We start from the raw sequence: 17,510 nt of genomic DNA on the forward strand, positions 1-17,510 counted from the left end.
AAGTGCTAGAAAATAAACGGGACATGACGTGTTTGCCGAGATGGCCTAGACGTCGATGCCAAAGAGTGCGAGATGAAGGTGTTGCGACAGTGAGGAAAGCAGCGGGAGGTGAGGTGGGGGGAGGGACACGAAATGGATATAAGTCACCGGAGCTATTGCACCTGAAAATCTCTACTCGACTCCGAAGATCCTTCACAAAAAAACCAAACGGGTCAAATTCAACCGAACATGAGTTATCACGGGTGAACTTTCGAACAGAGATAAGGTGTTTGACGATATTGGGTGTGACATAGACATTTGTGAGGCGGAAATGAGTGGTGGGAAGAATTGTGTGGCCTATGTGGGTTATGGGAAGGGTGGAACCATTACCGACGACGACATGTTTGGAGAAATTACAGCTAGGATTAAAAACAAAATTGAAATTACCTCAGTGTGGTGCCATATGAGAGGTCGCCCCGCTGTCCATGAACCACTGTGACTCGGTAGGCTGCTGAAGTGTCACCGTAGTCAAACGGTTTGCGAGATCCACCACGTTGACACTGTTGCAGGAACTGTTGCAACTGTTGATGGCACTGTTAGAGCTGTGGTATAGTTGCTGGTGCGGATGAACCTCAGTAGGAGCCGAGTGGCCGGTGTAAGGTGCAGGTGGTGCAATAAAGTAGGCTTGAGCCGCTGGACTGGATGGGTGACCCGATGTATTTGGAGGGGATCCCAGAATTGACGGTTGTCGGTAAGGTGCGCGCCAGAGGTGAGATGCGCCGTGGGCACTATGGTAGCCGTAGTGCTGCATGGGGTGACAGTTAGTGTTACGACCTCCGCGATAGTTGGATCGGCCACCCCCGCGCTGATAGCGCGAAGAACTACCTCCGCAGGAACTGTTGCAGGAACCGTTGCAACTGTTGGATGGACAGTTCGCGTTGGAGGCGTAGAAAACAGCAGCGGTCTGCTCCGGTTCAGCAATTCTTGTTTCTTTCATCTGAAGAAGCGATCGAGTATGTAGAAAGGTGGGAAGGGGATTCTGAAAGGAGATGAGGTTGGCGACGGTCCCGTAATTTTTCGGAAGACCGTGTAGGGTTTGTAGGACAAGTTGTTTGTCGGAGATTGGGTTTCCGACATCGGCCAAGTTGTCCGCCGTGGTTTTGATTATTTGGCAATAATCGTGAATGGAGAGAGTGCCTTTCTTGAGGGACTTGAATTTTTCTTCAAGTTGAATGGCTCGATAATCTTTGTTATCGGTGAAGAGAGAAGAGATGGCGGTCCATAGATCACTGGCGGTGGAGGTTTTTGAGAGAATCATGCTGGACAGATCGTCGGAGATGGTGCCGTAGATCCAAGATTGGAGGAGATAATCGGCGCGCTGCCATTCATCGGCGGAAATCGAATCCGGTCGGGGTTTTCCATGTAGAAGGTCGGAGAGGCAGAAACGACCGACGGTAATTGTGAAACAATGGCTCCACTTTTGATAATTGAGATTTTTTAGATCTAGAGTAACGGGGATAAGAGATTTGATATTAGAGATGGCATGAGCAAGGTGAAAAGGATTGAGAGGGGCGGTGGATGGAGAAGAAGCGTTGCCGGCCATGGAGAAGAAAGGGGGCGACGGCTATGGAGAAGAAGGGGTGGTGACGGCTAGGTTAACCTAGTGTCTGATACCATATAGGAGAAATAGATTTTGAGATAGGAGAGAATAGTAGTGTCTCTCACGTATATTAATTATATATATAGGTACATGTAGGAAACCCTAACGTATTACACAAGGTAACTAGAATAAATAATAATAATGACAGAATACGTATAATATATATATATATATATATATATATATATATATATATATATATATATATATATATATATATATATATATATATATTCACGCTAATATCCACCAATGACCAAAACGACGTCATTTTATAAGTTTAGGTTCTCAATTCGTTCAACTATAATTTCATTTGGCTTGGGGAGCTACCTTGTGAGCACGGCATGAACCAAAAGTGTATGTTTTTTTCATAATTATTCGAATCATCCTTTTTATTCTCGAGCTTCTTCTCATAAGAGTTAAGCCTTTTTTCTTGTAGTTAAATCACCATGTATACTTAATCATCTATAACAAGATTTGAATAATTTTATGGGTAAATTACAACCATCCCTGAGATATGATCAAATTATGAAAAATCCCTTCTTGTTTGGATAATTATATTTGCCCCCTCAACTATGAATTTTCTTAGACCTCCATCCCCATGGTGTCAAATTCAACATAATCATCTAGATTCCATGGAATGTTCTCTAGTTTGTACTCGTTTTGTGCAAAAATACAGTTTCAGATGCACCACAGTCTGATATATACAAGCCAAAAAACACATCTTGTGATCATCTTGCTTCAAAATGTGGAGTTCGAATGAGATAAAATGGGTACAAAATTGAGAATATTCTAAATAATATAGAAGATTCCTCTAAATTTACCACAATTTAAATAAGAAGAATATTCATTTTTTAATGGTGTACAATTCATTAGTTATAGCATAGTGCCATAGTTTAGACCGCAGCGTGAGTAGTTGACAGGTAATGGTTTGTGTTAATCACATCTCAATTACTAATCAAAATGGAACATGAAAAATAATGGTAGATTAATTAATATTAGTACTGCCTTCGATACATTGCTTGATTACTACTCTTAACAAAAACATGGCGTGTGCTACATGTATGTAACGCTGAACGAATTAAATCGATGCCTTTTTTTTTTTTTTATTATTATCAACCTGTTTTTATATTATTGACCCAAAAAAAAGAAATTTAAAGATTCCATTGAATCAGATGATGAGATTCCATTGCACACACCAACTTCAAGGGTAACATGAAGGTCAAGTTATATTATGGTCAAGTTTTTGTTATTTATTATTAATCTAGTAGTTGGAAATCATTTATTTATAAATTACTTAATAGACGGTCTATTTGTTCATGGATTATTTTGAACTTAGGTTTTAATTAATCATACCAATTCAAAAATACAAAACGAACCAAAAATTATTGTACTAAAAAAAAGTATCAAATTAAACTAAATTATTTAATTTAACTTCTATAACAAGATTTATCAATTGAATTGGTATCAAGCTATAATATATAAATAACATAAAAACTAGTTCATAATTAAAGCTAAGAGAATTTAGATTTCATTGTAAATAAATGAATTTATCCAAACAAGTTTAATTGATTATTTATAAGACTTAACCTTCCCTCAAAATTCAACCTTAGATCATTCAATATTTCGATTTCCGTAAACTCTAAAATTGAAGTTGTTTAGCACATAATTTTCGTAAAACCTCAAAACTCATTTTTGAAGAACAACTACTATGCAAAAAATCAAACTATACCAAAATCACCATCTATATATTCAATTGTCTAAAAGGTTGTTCTCATTCGATCACATTAAGTGAGAAGAGATAAAATATAGAACGGTTGCAACTATTAAATACATTACACGTACAATGTCAACCAACTAAGAATATCATCAACTTGACAATTATAATTGGTCACTTGCTCAATTTGACAACTATTAACATTACTAATTCTGTTGAAGCCACCCTCGTCCCAGATTATTTTAGTATATATACACATGCAAGATCCTCATTACACACCAACAAAACAAGAACCCAAGAAACATTTATAAGTTTAAGATATCAATTAATTCCAATGGCTTTCAGTAAGCAAATTCTTGTATTTCTTGTTTTGGTTGGAATATTCAACACATGTAATGCTCAAGGATTGAAACTTGGCTTCTACAAGAAAACTTGTCCATCAGCTGAGGCAATCGTGAAAAAAGAAACTGCAAATATTATGTCTATTGCTCCAACTCTTGCTGCTCCTATTCTCAGAATGCATTTCCACGATTGTTTCGTTAGAGTATGTTTTCTTAAGCTCTCTCTTCTCTTATATTTATATTCTCTTCATAACTACTTAATGGATAGATTTTACTATTACTCTCAATGTTTGTAAGCATTTTTTGCTTAAATTACAATCGGAATCCTACTCATATTCATACACCTCTACCTTCCTAATGGAGGGTGACAACTGATTTAATCATATGGTTGGGAGTGGAATTTTAGAGCACTGCATAAACAATATTCTAAGTAACTTGAAGACAAAGTTAAGTACAGTTGAGAGGTTCAATAAAGCACATAATAAATCTCTAAAGCTCGATACAACTTCTAACATTATTTTTGTCTATCGAGTACTACTCGTACTTGTTACATGACTTAACTAATTCCTTAAAACGAAAAAAAGGGGCTTTCTTTGATCATTTTTTTATGTAATAAAACTGTATGTTTATGTTGATGCATGCAATACATTTTGGTTTTGCAGGGTTGTGACGCTTCTATCCTATTAAATTCAACAACTAATAATCAGGCCGAGAAAGATTCATTCCCCAATCTATCCCTTAGAGGATATGGATCCATCGATAGAGTGAAATCCGCGGTAGAAAAGAAGTGCCCTGGTGTTGTTTCTTGTGCCGATATATTAGCTCTCGTTGCACGAGATGCAGTTTCACTGGTAAAGACTGCACACACACACACACACACGCACGCACACATATATATATATATATATATATATATATATATATATATATATATATATATATATATATATATATATATATATATATATATATATATATATATATATATATATATATATATTTACGATTAAAATAAAATCTCGTTTATATATCTGTGTGTATTTCTAATTAGTTGAATGGAGCATCGTGGCCAGTACCATTGGGAAGAAGAGATGGAAATGTATCAAACAGCACAGAAACTTTGTTCAATCTTCCACCTCCTTTCTTCAACATCACTCAATTGAAAGCTAGCTTTGCCTCAAAGGGTTTGAATGCAAAGGATCTTGTTGTTCTCTCCGGTAATAATCATTTATCACTTATTTTACTAATTAATTACATTATTTTTTTTTTAAATTTTGTTCTAAAAACCCTAAATTTGCAGGAGGGCACACCATAGGAACATCCCACTGCTCGAGTTTCACTAACCGCCTGTACAACTTCACCGGCGTCGGAGACAGTGACCCTTCGTTGGACTCGAACTATGTTGCTCGTTTGAAGACAAGGTGCAGTGCGACCGATACCACTACACTTGTCGAAATGGACCCCGGAAGCTTTAAAACATTCGACACCGAGTATTACACTCTTGTTGCTAAAAGAAGAGGACTTTTCACATCTGACGCGGCTCTTCTTGCTGACAGTGAAACTAGGGCTTACGTCACAAGCCATGCTACTCCTCAGGGTTCAAAGGATTTCTTGAAGGACTTTGCAAAGTCAATGGTCAAAATGGGGAAGATTGGTGTTTTAACAGGGAGCCAAGGTGAAATCAGGAAAACTTGTGGTTTTATTAATTAATTAATTAAATTGATTAATTAATTAATTATTGTGTGTGTGTTTCTTCTTTGTGATTTTTTGTTCTCCTGTTTGTGACAATTATCAATCATTTTCTTGTTGTTTCTTAGTTTCTTTATATTGGTTCATTTAGACAATAAAAAGTTGTTCCTCGATCTCTTGTTTGTACTTAAGATCTATGAATATTGAGATTTTCTTATGTATGGATAGTGATTTCCAAATCATATGATATTGGTAATTTATTATAATGAAATCAAAGGTAAATGAAATCATGATTGGTGTTTTGACAGGGAGCAGGAAAACTTAGGAAAACATGTGGTATTATTAATTAATTAATCAAATTATGTAATTAATGAGTGGTGTTATTTGTGTCTTTTGGTAACTAGCTAGTTCTTTTGGTGATTTTTTACTTGTATTTTTTTCGGGTCTTTACAAATAAGCCCATCAATGTTACTTATTCATAAAGAGATCTACACAAAAAACTCATTTACAAATAACTCTGCACATGGTCCAGATTTTTGTAAAAGACTAAAATAGCCCCTCATACTTTAATATGCTCCAATTTCATCATTAATTTAATTTAACTTCAATTTGACCCCAAATTTCACATATTATTCAATTTTGACCCAAAATTGATTTTTCAAAAAAAAAAAAAAAAATTTACCGCCGGATTCCGGCGTTGACTTTTCGATTTTTTTTTTCTTTTATTCTTCCGGATTTTTTCGCTGGTCTCCGGCGTTGACTTTTCTTTTCCTATTTTTTCCGCCACCGGTTTCCGGCGTTCAACGCCGGTCCAACGTTGACTTTTTCGATTTTTTTTTTCTGTAACATTTTTTTTTTCCGTTTAAACAACAATATTGCTGCGATTGACAGTACTATTAACTATATTACTGTTAAACACAGTAAAATTAACTATACTACAGTTTAACACAATAGTATTGCTATATTAATCTCTAGCACAGTAATATTAACATAACAAAACTCATTATTATTGTGTAATAGAGTAATATTACTATGTCGACTGTTCAACAAATGTAAACGTAATAAAAAAGGAAACCGGCGAAAAAATTAAGAAGAAAAACAATAAAAAATAAATCGAAAAGTCAACGCCGGAGATCGCCGGTCAAAGCCGGAATCCGGCGGCAAAAAAAAATTTTTTGTTAAAAAAAAATCAAAATTGGATTTTTGTGGACAAAATTGATTAAGATGGTGTTTGGCTAAGATTATTTTAAACAGCTGATAAGCTCCTACGTCTGATAAGATGTTTTAAGAGCTGATAAGTTGTTACGTCTTATTTTAGGATTAATTTTTAGAGTGTTTGGATAATCAACTTATTTCCTATTTTTACTCATAATAAGATCTTAAATAAAAAGGTGGGGTAGAGTTATTTTGTTAAAAGGGGTTTTTGTGCATAAGTCTCCAACCAAACATGTTTATTATTCTAGGTTTATGGGCTATATTTCTTTCACCAATAAATCCATCCATTTAATATTTATTATAAAGAAAGGAAACATTCATGTATATGTCAATATTACCCTCAACCACTTATATCCAATTCTTAATTGTAACCCCAATTTAATCAATTTTGTCCACAAAAATCAAATTTTGACCACAAAATTCAATTTTGACTTTTTTTTGGAGCATACTTTAATATGCTCCAATTTCATCATAAACTTAATTAATCTCAATTTGCCCTAAATTTCACAGATTATGCAATTTTGACACAAATTTTTTTTTTCAAAAAAAGTTTTATTGCCGCCAGATTATGGTGTTGACTTTTCAAAAAAAAAAAAATTGTTTTTTTTTTGGTTTTTTTTCTTTCGGATTTTTTCGCCGGTTTCCGGCGTTGTTCGGCGGTCAACGCCTGTCTCCGGCATTGACTTTTTTTTTAAGTTTTTTTTTGTTTGGTTTGTTTTTATTTTTTATTTTACGTCCGCCGCTAAATGTTCACTGTAATTGTGTTGTCACTGACAGTAAATTAACGTAATTATAATGTCAATGACAGTTAATTAACGTAATTGTACTGCCATTGACAATACATTTAATGTAATTGTGTCGTTGACAGTAAATTAATTAATGTAATATTATAAATTTTTTATTTTTTGTTTTTATTTTTATTTTTGTTTGATTTGTTGACAATTCAACGTAATTATATTACTGTCGTTGACAGTAAAATAACTGTAAACACAATAATATTACTGTCAACAACATCAATATTATTAAGTTTTTGGATTTTTTGTTTTGTTTGAGTTATTCACGGAGTAACGTAATAATATTACTGTCTATTATTGTAAACACAATAATATTACTGTGGTTGATGGTAATATTACTGTTGTTATAGTAATATTGCTATCAACCACATCAATATTATTATTTTGTTTGGATTTTTTGTTTGTTTGAGTTATTCACGGAGTAACGTAATAATATATTTCTGTCTATTATTGTAATATTACTGTGGTTGACGGTAATATTATTGTTGTTTTAGCAATATTACTTGTCACTCACAGTAATATTAATTCATTTGGCTTTTTATTATGTTTACATTTGTTGAACGGTCAACATAGTAATATTACTATATTACACAATAATAATGAGTTTTGTTGTGTTAATATTACTGTGCTAGAGATTAATATAGCAATATTACAGTGTTAAACTATAGTTTAGTTAATTTTATTGTGTTTAACAGTAAGATAGTTAATATTACTGTCAATCACAGCAATATTGTTCTTTCAACGAAAAAAAAAACTACAGAACGAAAGAAAAGAAAAAAAAAATCGAAAAAGTCAACGCCGGAAACCGGCGAAAAAATCCGAAAGAAAAAAAACAAAAAAAAAAATTTGAAAAGTCACCGCTGGAATTCGGCGGAAAAAAAAATTGAAAAAAAAAAGTTTTGGGTCAAAATTGAATAATTTGTGAAATTTGGGGTCAAATTGAGGTTAAATAAAGTTAATGATGAAATTGGAGCATATTAAAGTTTGAAGGGTTATTTTAGTCATTTACAAAAATCAGGAGCATGTGTGGACTTATTGATAAATGAGTTTTTTGTCTGGATCTCTTTATGAATAAGTACCCATTGATGGGCTTATTTGCACCCTTTTTAAAAAGATTTTATTTGCTCTTCAACTGCTTATTTAAAAAAAAAAAAAAAAAAATTTCTAAAAAATTACCAAACACTTTGGAAGAGCTTATAAGCTCTAAAACATCTTATAAGCTTCTTTTAATATCTTATAAGCTTAGCTAAACACCCTCTAAATTGTTAGATATAAGAATTGAGTATAAAAGATTGGGGGTAATATCGTCATATACATGAATGTTTCCTTTATTTATAATAAATATTAAAGGGATAAGATTGATGAAATAGATATAGCCCCTAAATTTTGAATAATAAAGATGTTTGGTTGAACAATTATGTAAAAAACTCCTTTTTCTTGTACTTAGCTAGTTCAGACAATAAAAGTTGTTCCTCCAATCATGTTTGAATAACATAAAATAAGAAACTTATACGGCTTTTGAAACTTCTCGATCTGGATCGTGTATTCCAAGTCATATGGAAAATATTATTGACAATATCTGCATTGAATTATGTGTTCGATTATTTATTATAAATTAAATCAAAAGGTGAATGGTCAAAGACTTGTAAAGTTAAGAATGATAAAACAAGAAACAAGTATATATATATATATATATATATATATATATATATATATATATATATATATATATATATATATTATGAAAAGCTTATAGAAATAGGGTAACTTACTACCAATCCTCTAAGGTAAGATTAAATTACGAATAAACATCGTCATGTTTGAATTATTACAAATACCCACCTCAACTATGAATTTTCTTTCACATTCATCTATTTAGTAGAAGGGTTAATAGCATTTCGCCACCTGAACTTTGCTCGTTTTTGCGCTTTGCCACCTTAACTAAAAAAAGTTGCACGGTTGTTGAGTGTAGATATTACACTCAATACGTTTACTTTACGTGGATCTTTTGTTTAGATTTAATTATATTTGTGCTTAAATTGATTGATTTTGTGTTTTATAGGTGAAGAACGAGAATTAGGTGTCCATGAAGGAAAATATCAAAAAGAAAGGAAAAAGTTGCAAATAAGGAAACAAATCAAATTGGAAGAAGGAATCTCGCCACAGCTTTGACAGTGTCCACCATTTCGAGGATATCTCTCTCATACGAACTCCGAATTAGGTGATTTTGACGGCATTGGAAAGCTAATTTCAAGGGCTACAATTCTTATTTACACAACATTCCAAAATTCGGACTCTAACATGGCACAAATCGACGAACAAATCCTGATGGGGGAAAGTGGCGGAAATTGATTCCTATTAGGTTTCCACTACTTCCTTATCAAGAAAAGCCTATAAAAACAACAAGTCTCTACGCCATAAGCACGAAATTTTACACCACAAAACGCGAAGAACGAAGATCAACGAAGACTCAAGCATAGTTTTTCTTATTTCTTTTATTTTTATTTTGTTTATCATAAGAATTACGATTAGCTAACCTTTTAATCTAGGATTTTATTTGAACCCTATGTGGTGATTCAAACCTATTTTTCTAATATTATGCAAATTTAAATTCCTTGATTATTTCTTCTATTTGATCTTATTTAGCGCATGAACGTAGCTAATTTATGTTGCTATGTGTTATTGTTAGAATTGATTGACATATCGTTTTAATAATTAGAACAGGGATAGAAGAGCCTTCGAGTAGTTTTCACCGAATGCGTGTGTTGATTGCATGTATTATCGTAGACATACAGATAATACCTTAGGTAGCCGTTTTCGAGACTTGTTATTTAATGCTTTATTTATACTAGGTTTGCATAGACATATAGTGAATCTTTTATGAATTATAGGCTTATAATACAGCGACAGCTGGTTATGAGTAATTTCGTGTCTTGGGTTAATAATCGGGAATCATAACTTGCATGATAGAAGATTAATTGGGTGAAGAATTATCGCATAGGGGGAAGATAAAATCCTAGATCCGTTTTATAATGATATTTTCTCGTGTTTAATTGCTTTCTTAATTAGTTTAATTTATTTAGTTAATTAAATTGACAACCCTGCGTAGGCTGGATAAAAATCATAATTGTTAGGATTTGGTACTTAGGATTAGGTAATTTGCGTATTCCCTGTGGGATCGTCATGTTTGAATTATTACAAATACCCACCTCAACTATGAATTTTCTTTCACATTCATCTATTTAGTAGAAGGGTTAATAGCATTTCGCCACCTGAACTTTGGTCGTTTTTGCGCTTTGCCACCTTAACTAAAAAAAGTTGCACGGTCGCACCCAAAGATGCATTTTTACGAACATAACCACCCGGAGGGAATATTCTGGCAAATCTTCCCACTTTCCAACGCACGCACGCTACACATGCGAAAGTCACTACAACAAAATGTAGATATTAGGACACTTGTTTGGAGACATTATTTTGTAAATGCCTCAAACGTAATATATTGGGACAATTTGATAAAAAAATATTAATTTGAAAACCCGTAGGGGCATTTGATTTTTAGTGACATACTCGTAAATGCCTCAAACATAGTTTATCAGGACATTTACATTTTTACATATTTTTAATATTTATGGATAAAATTCTAGAATTTACAGGGACCAACGAGAAAGTTATATTTTGTGGGTTTCTTTCATTTAATTATTTATTATTTTCGCCCACCCTAATTCCTCTTCCCAAATTAGCGGCCGCCTCCTACTCTTTTTTTTTTCTTCCAACAACGGCACAGTGAGAGATCTCTTTCGTTTTTTGACTTCCAACATCAAAGGAGAAGAGGCTACATCGTGTTAGAACTTAGAAGTAACCCGACCAATTTTTTTTTCCTTTACGGTAATTGATATGGAATGCACTCGTCAATCCTTTTGAATGTTTTCATCCCAGTAATTAAATTCCAATCCCTAAATCGCTGCTAATGTACGTATAGTTTTGTATAAGTCAATTCAATATGTATGTGTATGCTTAAATTGAAATTAAGATAGGCATATATGCTAGCAAAATTGATTCTTTTAACATCATGATTGTTCGGAGAGGGGTAAGGGATTTGTGGGAGAAAATGTCTAGTTTGTCATGAAAAATTGGTAAAGAAAAATCAATTTTATCATTTATCTCCTCTGCCACGAAGAATGACCGTGCCTCTATGTGATCATGGTTTTATTTTCTAATTTAATTTTTGTATTGGTTTGACATTGCGTCCGATTTCTCTCGCGGGCTGTCCACCGGCACCACCAATTCCGAGCTCTCCTTGTTGACGACAAGTATTCCAAAAGTAAATGTTTTTTTTTTCTTTCTTATTGTTAGTAATTCTGGGCCTGCTTATTTTAATTTCAATGTTATTTTACTATAAATTATGGTTACAAGAAGGTGGATGCGTGCGGCTCACCGTTGTAATGAACTTGGTCTCATTTTTATTTATTTAATATTATCTTTTGAATAGGCCACAGAGCAAGCCTCAAATTGATTTGTTGTGTTAGATATCTTGATTATTAATTATCTAATAAGGAGTTATTAGCTTTTCTTCCTCTATATTTTCCTGATTTTCATAAGTTTGTTTGTTTCTTATTTTTTTTTAACATGTGAGGTAATGAAAATTACATGAAGGAAGGAAGATAAAGACTCTCTGGTGTTATGAGTGGCCAAAAAAGAAATCCAAGAATTAAATTCTATTGATGAGAATATGTTATCCGAAAAAGATTATAATTTCGGTGTTATTTCTAGACAATTTCACTTCTTAAAAGGTTAGTCTTTTATGTTTATTGTTGCTCGGTTATTTGTTGAAATTCCAATGTTTTATGTGCCATCACTTATTTTCTTGTCGTAAGTGTAAGCAATTTACTTGACTAGGGGATATTTGAGAAGTGTAAGCTATTTACTTGACTAGGGGATATTTGAGAACATATGCCTTTACTTGTATTTTTAACATTAATATTTTATTCGTAACTTGGTTTCATGTTATTAAATAATGTATATATTATACGTGCAGATGCCGGTTACATTGGAATGATAAAACTCAAATATCTTGTTATTGGTATGTTCTATTTCCCTTTGTCTTCTTTAACATTGTTTCATTTACAGAACTCCATTTTTTTTCGGCCAAAAACGAAAACTTTTATTGCATGAAGGTACAAGGGCCTCACTAACTCATTTTTTATTTGTTAACTATCATATATGGTTATCTCATATACTTAACAAAAAATGATTTTTGGAGGAAATAAAAATGAAAAGATTGTATCTAGAACCATTTGCTCAGTTTGTTTCCCTCAATTATATGTGATTAATCTTTATTATAGTTTATTACTTGAAGTATTCAAAGATGATAGGTTGCTAAAGTAATAGTTTTAATTGTTAAGAAATCATACTCTTCTTTATGTTTATCTATATTACTCAATAGGTACATGAATGACTTTTTTCTAATAATCTTCTTCTTCCATGCCTTGGTAATGTTGTTTGCTGTTAGATTCTTTTCGAAGTGTTTGTCTATGAATTGTTGAAAGTTCTATTTTTTGGCACTTAAGAAGGAGAAAATATGTTAGTTTGTATTTTTTGGAGTTACGAAATATTGGCAACACTTGGTTTCTTATTACTAACTTAAGTATATTCTTTTACATGCAGGTTATTTTGGATGACGAGTTTGATTGTTGACACGTTGAATACGATGTGAAGTAAATTTAGGCCAACACATTTTACTTAGGATATTCCCTCGTTTTCGTTTAGAAAATCGAAGTAGTTTTGGATATTGTTTTTTTATATTGGAAGACCTATGACTTGTACTAGTATTTATCTGACTATAATTATCAGTTCTAACTTGTAATATAGTTGAATATTTAATTAGTTATAGTCGAAATGTTATTATGTTTGATTTTCTTTTCAAAATTTTATTTTGCATGTATTTATTAATGTTGACTTGTATATTTATGTATATAAATTCATATTTATAAATAATATAATATTATATTTTAGGGACATATAGAAAATGTCTCCAAAATTAACTAAATGTCCCAAAAAATATTTTAGGCAGCAACATCGATATCTTTATAGGGCATGTAGTTGTGCCTCAAAATTAATTTTTTGGGACACATATAATTGTCTTGAAAATAAACTTTTATCGGGACATATAGTAAATGCCTCATGAGCTATTGCGACACACAACTACGCGACATATATTTTATTGGGTTAATAGCATTTTGCCACCTGTACTTTGCCCGTTTTTGCGCTTTGCCACCTTAACTAAAAAAAGTTGCATGGGCACACCAAACTTGTTTTTTTGACGCACATAACCACCTAGAGGGAATATTCCGGCGAATCTTGAAAGATTCCGTCACACGCGCGATGCACATGACTAAATACATGGGTTTTTTTGTCTTTTAATCTGAAGATATCATGTGGGGTAAAATTGAAAATATTAAGGACTCAATTGAACTTTATTTGAAACTTACCCAAATTCTAAATTTATTGAAATAGAGTTGTGTGTCTGCTTCTTCCATGGGAGTGGGTCTTCTTCTTATATAGGAGTTTCTCCCCATTAATATTTTTCAAAGAAATCATTTCCAATGCTTCGAATGCTCCACTATGTTGGCAATTCTCTCTCTTTCTTTCTAATTCTCAATATGTTTTTGTGGTTTACAATATATGTTGAAATTAATTGCACTGTAGATATATGTGTGTGTGAGAAAATTCAACTATGAAAACAAAAGTGGGATGCAGTGCAAATGAAGCAGTAGAAGAAAAGCAGCAACAGGTGGAGTCGCGTGGTGTGCAACCAGGAAGAATTTGTGAGGAAGATTTTTGCCCAATCATCCATGGCCAGAGATGTATCGTACGCAAATTCGTGAAGACTTTTGAACATGTCTCGCTAATTCTATAATTAAAATCACTTCCATCTCCCCGATGAACACAATCGTACCTCAACAGTTCTCCAATCCAAGAGCTAACGAACAAGACTAAGAGAAATGATTGGACTGAATATGTTGATGACGATCAGGAGGAACATCGAGGAAAGTTCCAAATTGAGGACCAAGATCGCCTCACAAGGTATTTAATTAAATTGATGAGAGAAGATAACCCCTAAATTTTTTTGAAGCTTGGATTTTTTTCAAAAGTTGTTGTTAGTTCAAAGAACAAATTAATGGAGAGAAACCGAGAAACTTCCAGTGAAGAAGAAGAATGAGAGTTTAATATCTTTCAATTTCACCCCTTGGAACTTGCAATCTTTCAATTTAATCATTTGGAACTTTCATTTTAACCCCACGTGATATCTTCTGATTAAAAGACTAAAAAATCCTCACATTAAGCATGTGCATCGCACGTGCGCCTAAAAAATGAGAAGATTCGCCAGAATATTCCCTTTAGGTGGTTATGTGCATCAAAACAACGAGTTTGGGTGTGCCCGTGCAACTTTTTTTAGTTAAGGTGGCAAATCGCAAAAACGGGCAAAGTACAGGTGGCAAAATGCTATTAACCCTATTTTATTTGCCTCTACAGGTATAAGTGTCCCAAAATGGTACATTATGGGACATTTTCAAATGTCTCTAAAACACATTTTTTATTTGCCTCTACAGGTATAAGTGTCCCAAAATGGTACATTATGGGACATTTTCAAATGTCTCTAAAACACATTTTTGTTGTAGTGAGTACATGGGCTTTTTCGCCCTTTACTGTGCATATCCTTCCAAAGACCTAATTTCGCCCATTTTTTCCTTCATCTCTGATTTTCATCCCTTTCTCATACATCTTCTTTACTTCATGCCTCCTCTCCTCCCTAATTTGGCGCAATTTAAACATCCTCACCATTAACAAATCACAATTTTCAGATTTCAAATTCAACACAGCTTCTGGCAATACAAAATATGGATTATCCATCGCTAAGGTATTATACCTCCGATTTAGGACTTAAACCGAAAAAAAAAGAAAAGAAAAAATTCTCAAGATTGCCGCTAAGGTATTACCTTAATCGAATCCGATTGAGATCATTACCAACTTGAGGCAATGAAACGAATGTAATCAATACACCTGCCTCTACCTGTGCAACCCACTCATTCGAAATTACATCCTTGATCTGAAAAAAAAAATAGATTATAAATGAGTATGAGATAGCTTAAAACAATGTGAATTAGCCACTATGAAATTCTCTGCAGAACATAGGTTCTGGTGATTTAGAGAGAGAGAGGGGGGTACATCATAAAAAGTCAAAGAAAAAATCGGATTTGATTATTTTATTTTCCTCTTGCACAAGTCACAACTCAAAAGTCGAAAACGAGTGAGGAAAAAACACTTTCTCTTTCTGATAAAAAAAATATGAGGAAACGATCATCGAATCAGAGAAGCTGTTGGGATTTGTGGATTCTCGCTGCTGATGAGGTACGAGAAAGGGAAGAAAATTAGAGATGGAGGTATGAGATAGAGGGTAAATTGGGCGAAATTAGGTCTTTGGAAGGATATGCAAAGAAAAGACGAAAAAGCCCATGTACTTTCGCATGTGCAGTGTGCGTGGGCCGGAAAGTGGGAAGATTCGCCAGAATATTCTATCCAGGTGGTTATGTGCGTCAAAAATGCATGGTTTGGTGCGACCGTGCAAGGTTTTTTAGTTAAGGTGGCAAAGCCCAAAAATGGGCAAAGTTCAGGTGGCGAAATGCTATTAACCCTTAGTAGAATATTCTTTAGTTTGTACTCGTTTTCTCCACAAATGTTGTTTGTGATGCACCACAATTTGATATTTACAAGCCAAGAAACACATCTTATGATCATCTTATTTCAAAATGTGGAGCTTGTGCATGTGGTAAAATGGGTACAAGCTGGAGAATATTCCACATAATCTAGAAGATTCCACTAAATTTGACCACCGCAAGGGTGGGCGTGTAAGAAGATTCATAGTTGATGGGGGTGATTATAATTATCCAAACATGAGAGATTTTTTCGTGACTTTACTTCAGGGGTGGCCGTAATTTACCCTATATAGAAATACTCTCGAAGAGCTTTTGAGCCATCATGACAATTCAAAAAGTATTGTGATGATGCTATTACTTAGATCACCTTGGGTAGATGAATAGAAAGAGTTGGGAGAGCAGAATGGATCACTTGCTCACGAGCTAGATGGTACTGAAACATCTTAATAATTTGGAGATTCGTGCATAAAAAGTAAACGTGAACTATGCCGGGGTTGATCCGGCGGAAACCGTACCCCTCCGATACTTAAGTCACATACTTGGATCTTAGAATATTCGACAGAATTGTGATAGCTCAATTGCTTCAGTAAAAATAACACAACTTATTTAATGTATTAGGTTCTATTTATAGTTCCTTAATTGGTCGATCTCAATTTATCGGACCCCAACCCTTCTTTAAAGGTGTTTGGATTTTTGTAGTATAACTTCTAAAATGAGCCTGTGGCCCAGTAAATAAATAAATCGCAGGTTCATTGGATTTTGGGTATTCTGCTTTATATTATGTTTGGGATAATTTTGTCTTTTCATTCAATTCAACAATTAAATTTGATAAAAGGGGCATTGTGCAATATAAAGTACAATATAAGGGGCATAATTTGCTAATTGTTTTATCACGAGGACTTTTTTGACAATTAGAAATGACACAGGGGAGAGTGTGCTATTATGCTCCTAGAAATATTACTAACAAAAACAATTCTAGTGGGAGATAAATCTAGGGTAAATTACACCTACACCCCTAAGATATGCTAAAATAATTGTAAGATCTCTGTGGTATTTGTAATTACACGAACAAATACTATTTTTCATGTTTTTCCGGTGTCTTCTCCGACGTCCCTCTATCTTGTTTTCCCTTTATTATATATTTAAAATTGAATTGTTTAAAATCTACTAGGGTAGTTTCGTCTTTTCATGAAAGTCAACAGACAATTTTGATGCAAGGACCGGTGTGTGTCACAAAACACGACGTAGAGGGATTTTCATTAATTTTTTTAATAGAGGGACTTTCTTGACAATTAAAGATGACACGGGGGTGGTCAATGCTAATACCTCAAATAATTTTAGTAAAGACCTTGTTGTCCGCAAATGACCAAAACGACGTTTGTTAGAATTCCGGTGGGATTC

At 33.5% G+C, this 17,510-nt stretch overlaps 1 protein-coding gene and 1 long non-coding RNA gene across 2 annotated transcripts; both read left to right on the top strand.

The window, feature by feature from the left end:
• The first annotated feature begins 3,638 nt into the window (after positions 1-3,638).
• On the top strand, positions 3,639-5,625 carry LOC105972068 (peroxidase 27-like). The gene is made up of 4 exons (XM_088812589.1): positions 3,639-3,900; positions 4,360-4,548; positions 4,749-4,914; positions 4,998-5,625. Exons 1-4 carry the CDS (start codon positions 3,691-3,693, stop codon positions 5,405-5,407), a joined length of 975 nt encoding a protein of 324 aa, XP_088668715.1. The 5' UTR covers positions 3,639-3,690; the 3' UTR covers positions 5,408-5,625.
• Positions 5,626-11,950: 6,325 nt separating this feature from the next.
• LOC148765591 (uncharacterized) lies at positions 11,951-13,296 on the top strand. The gene is made up of 3 exons (XR_016029351.1): positions 11,951-12,185; positions 12,431-12,475; positions 13,060-13,296. It is a non-coding gene; the product is annotated as an uncharacterized LOC148765591 (long non-coding RNA).
• Positions 13,297-17,510: the final 4,214 nt, after the last annotated feature.

The sequence above is a fragment of the Erythranthe guttata genome, chromosome 13 (assembly GCF_056151865.1).
Source record: "Erythranthe guttata isolate IM_541 chromosome 13, IM_541, whole genome shotgun sequence".
NCBI classification, from domain to species: Eukaryota; Viridiplantae; Streptophyta; class Magnoliopsida; order Lamiales; family Phrymaceae; genus Erythranthe; species Erythranthe guttata.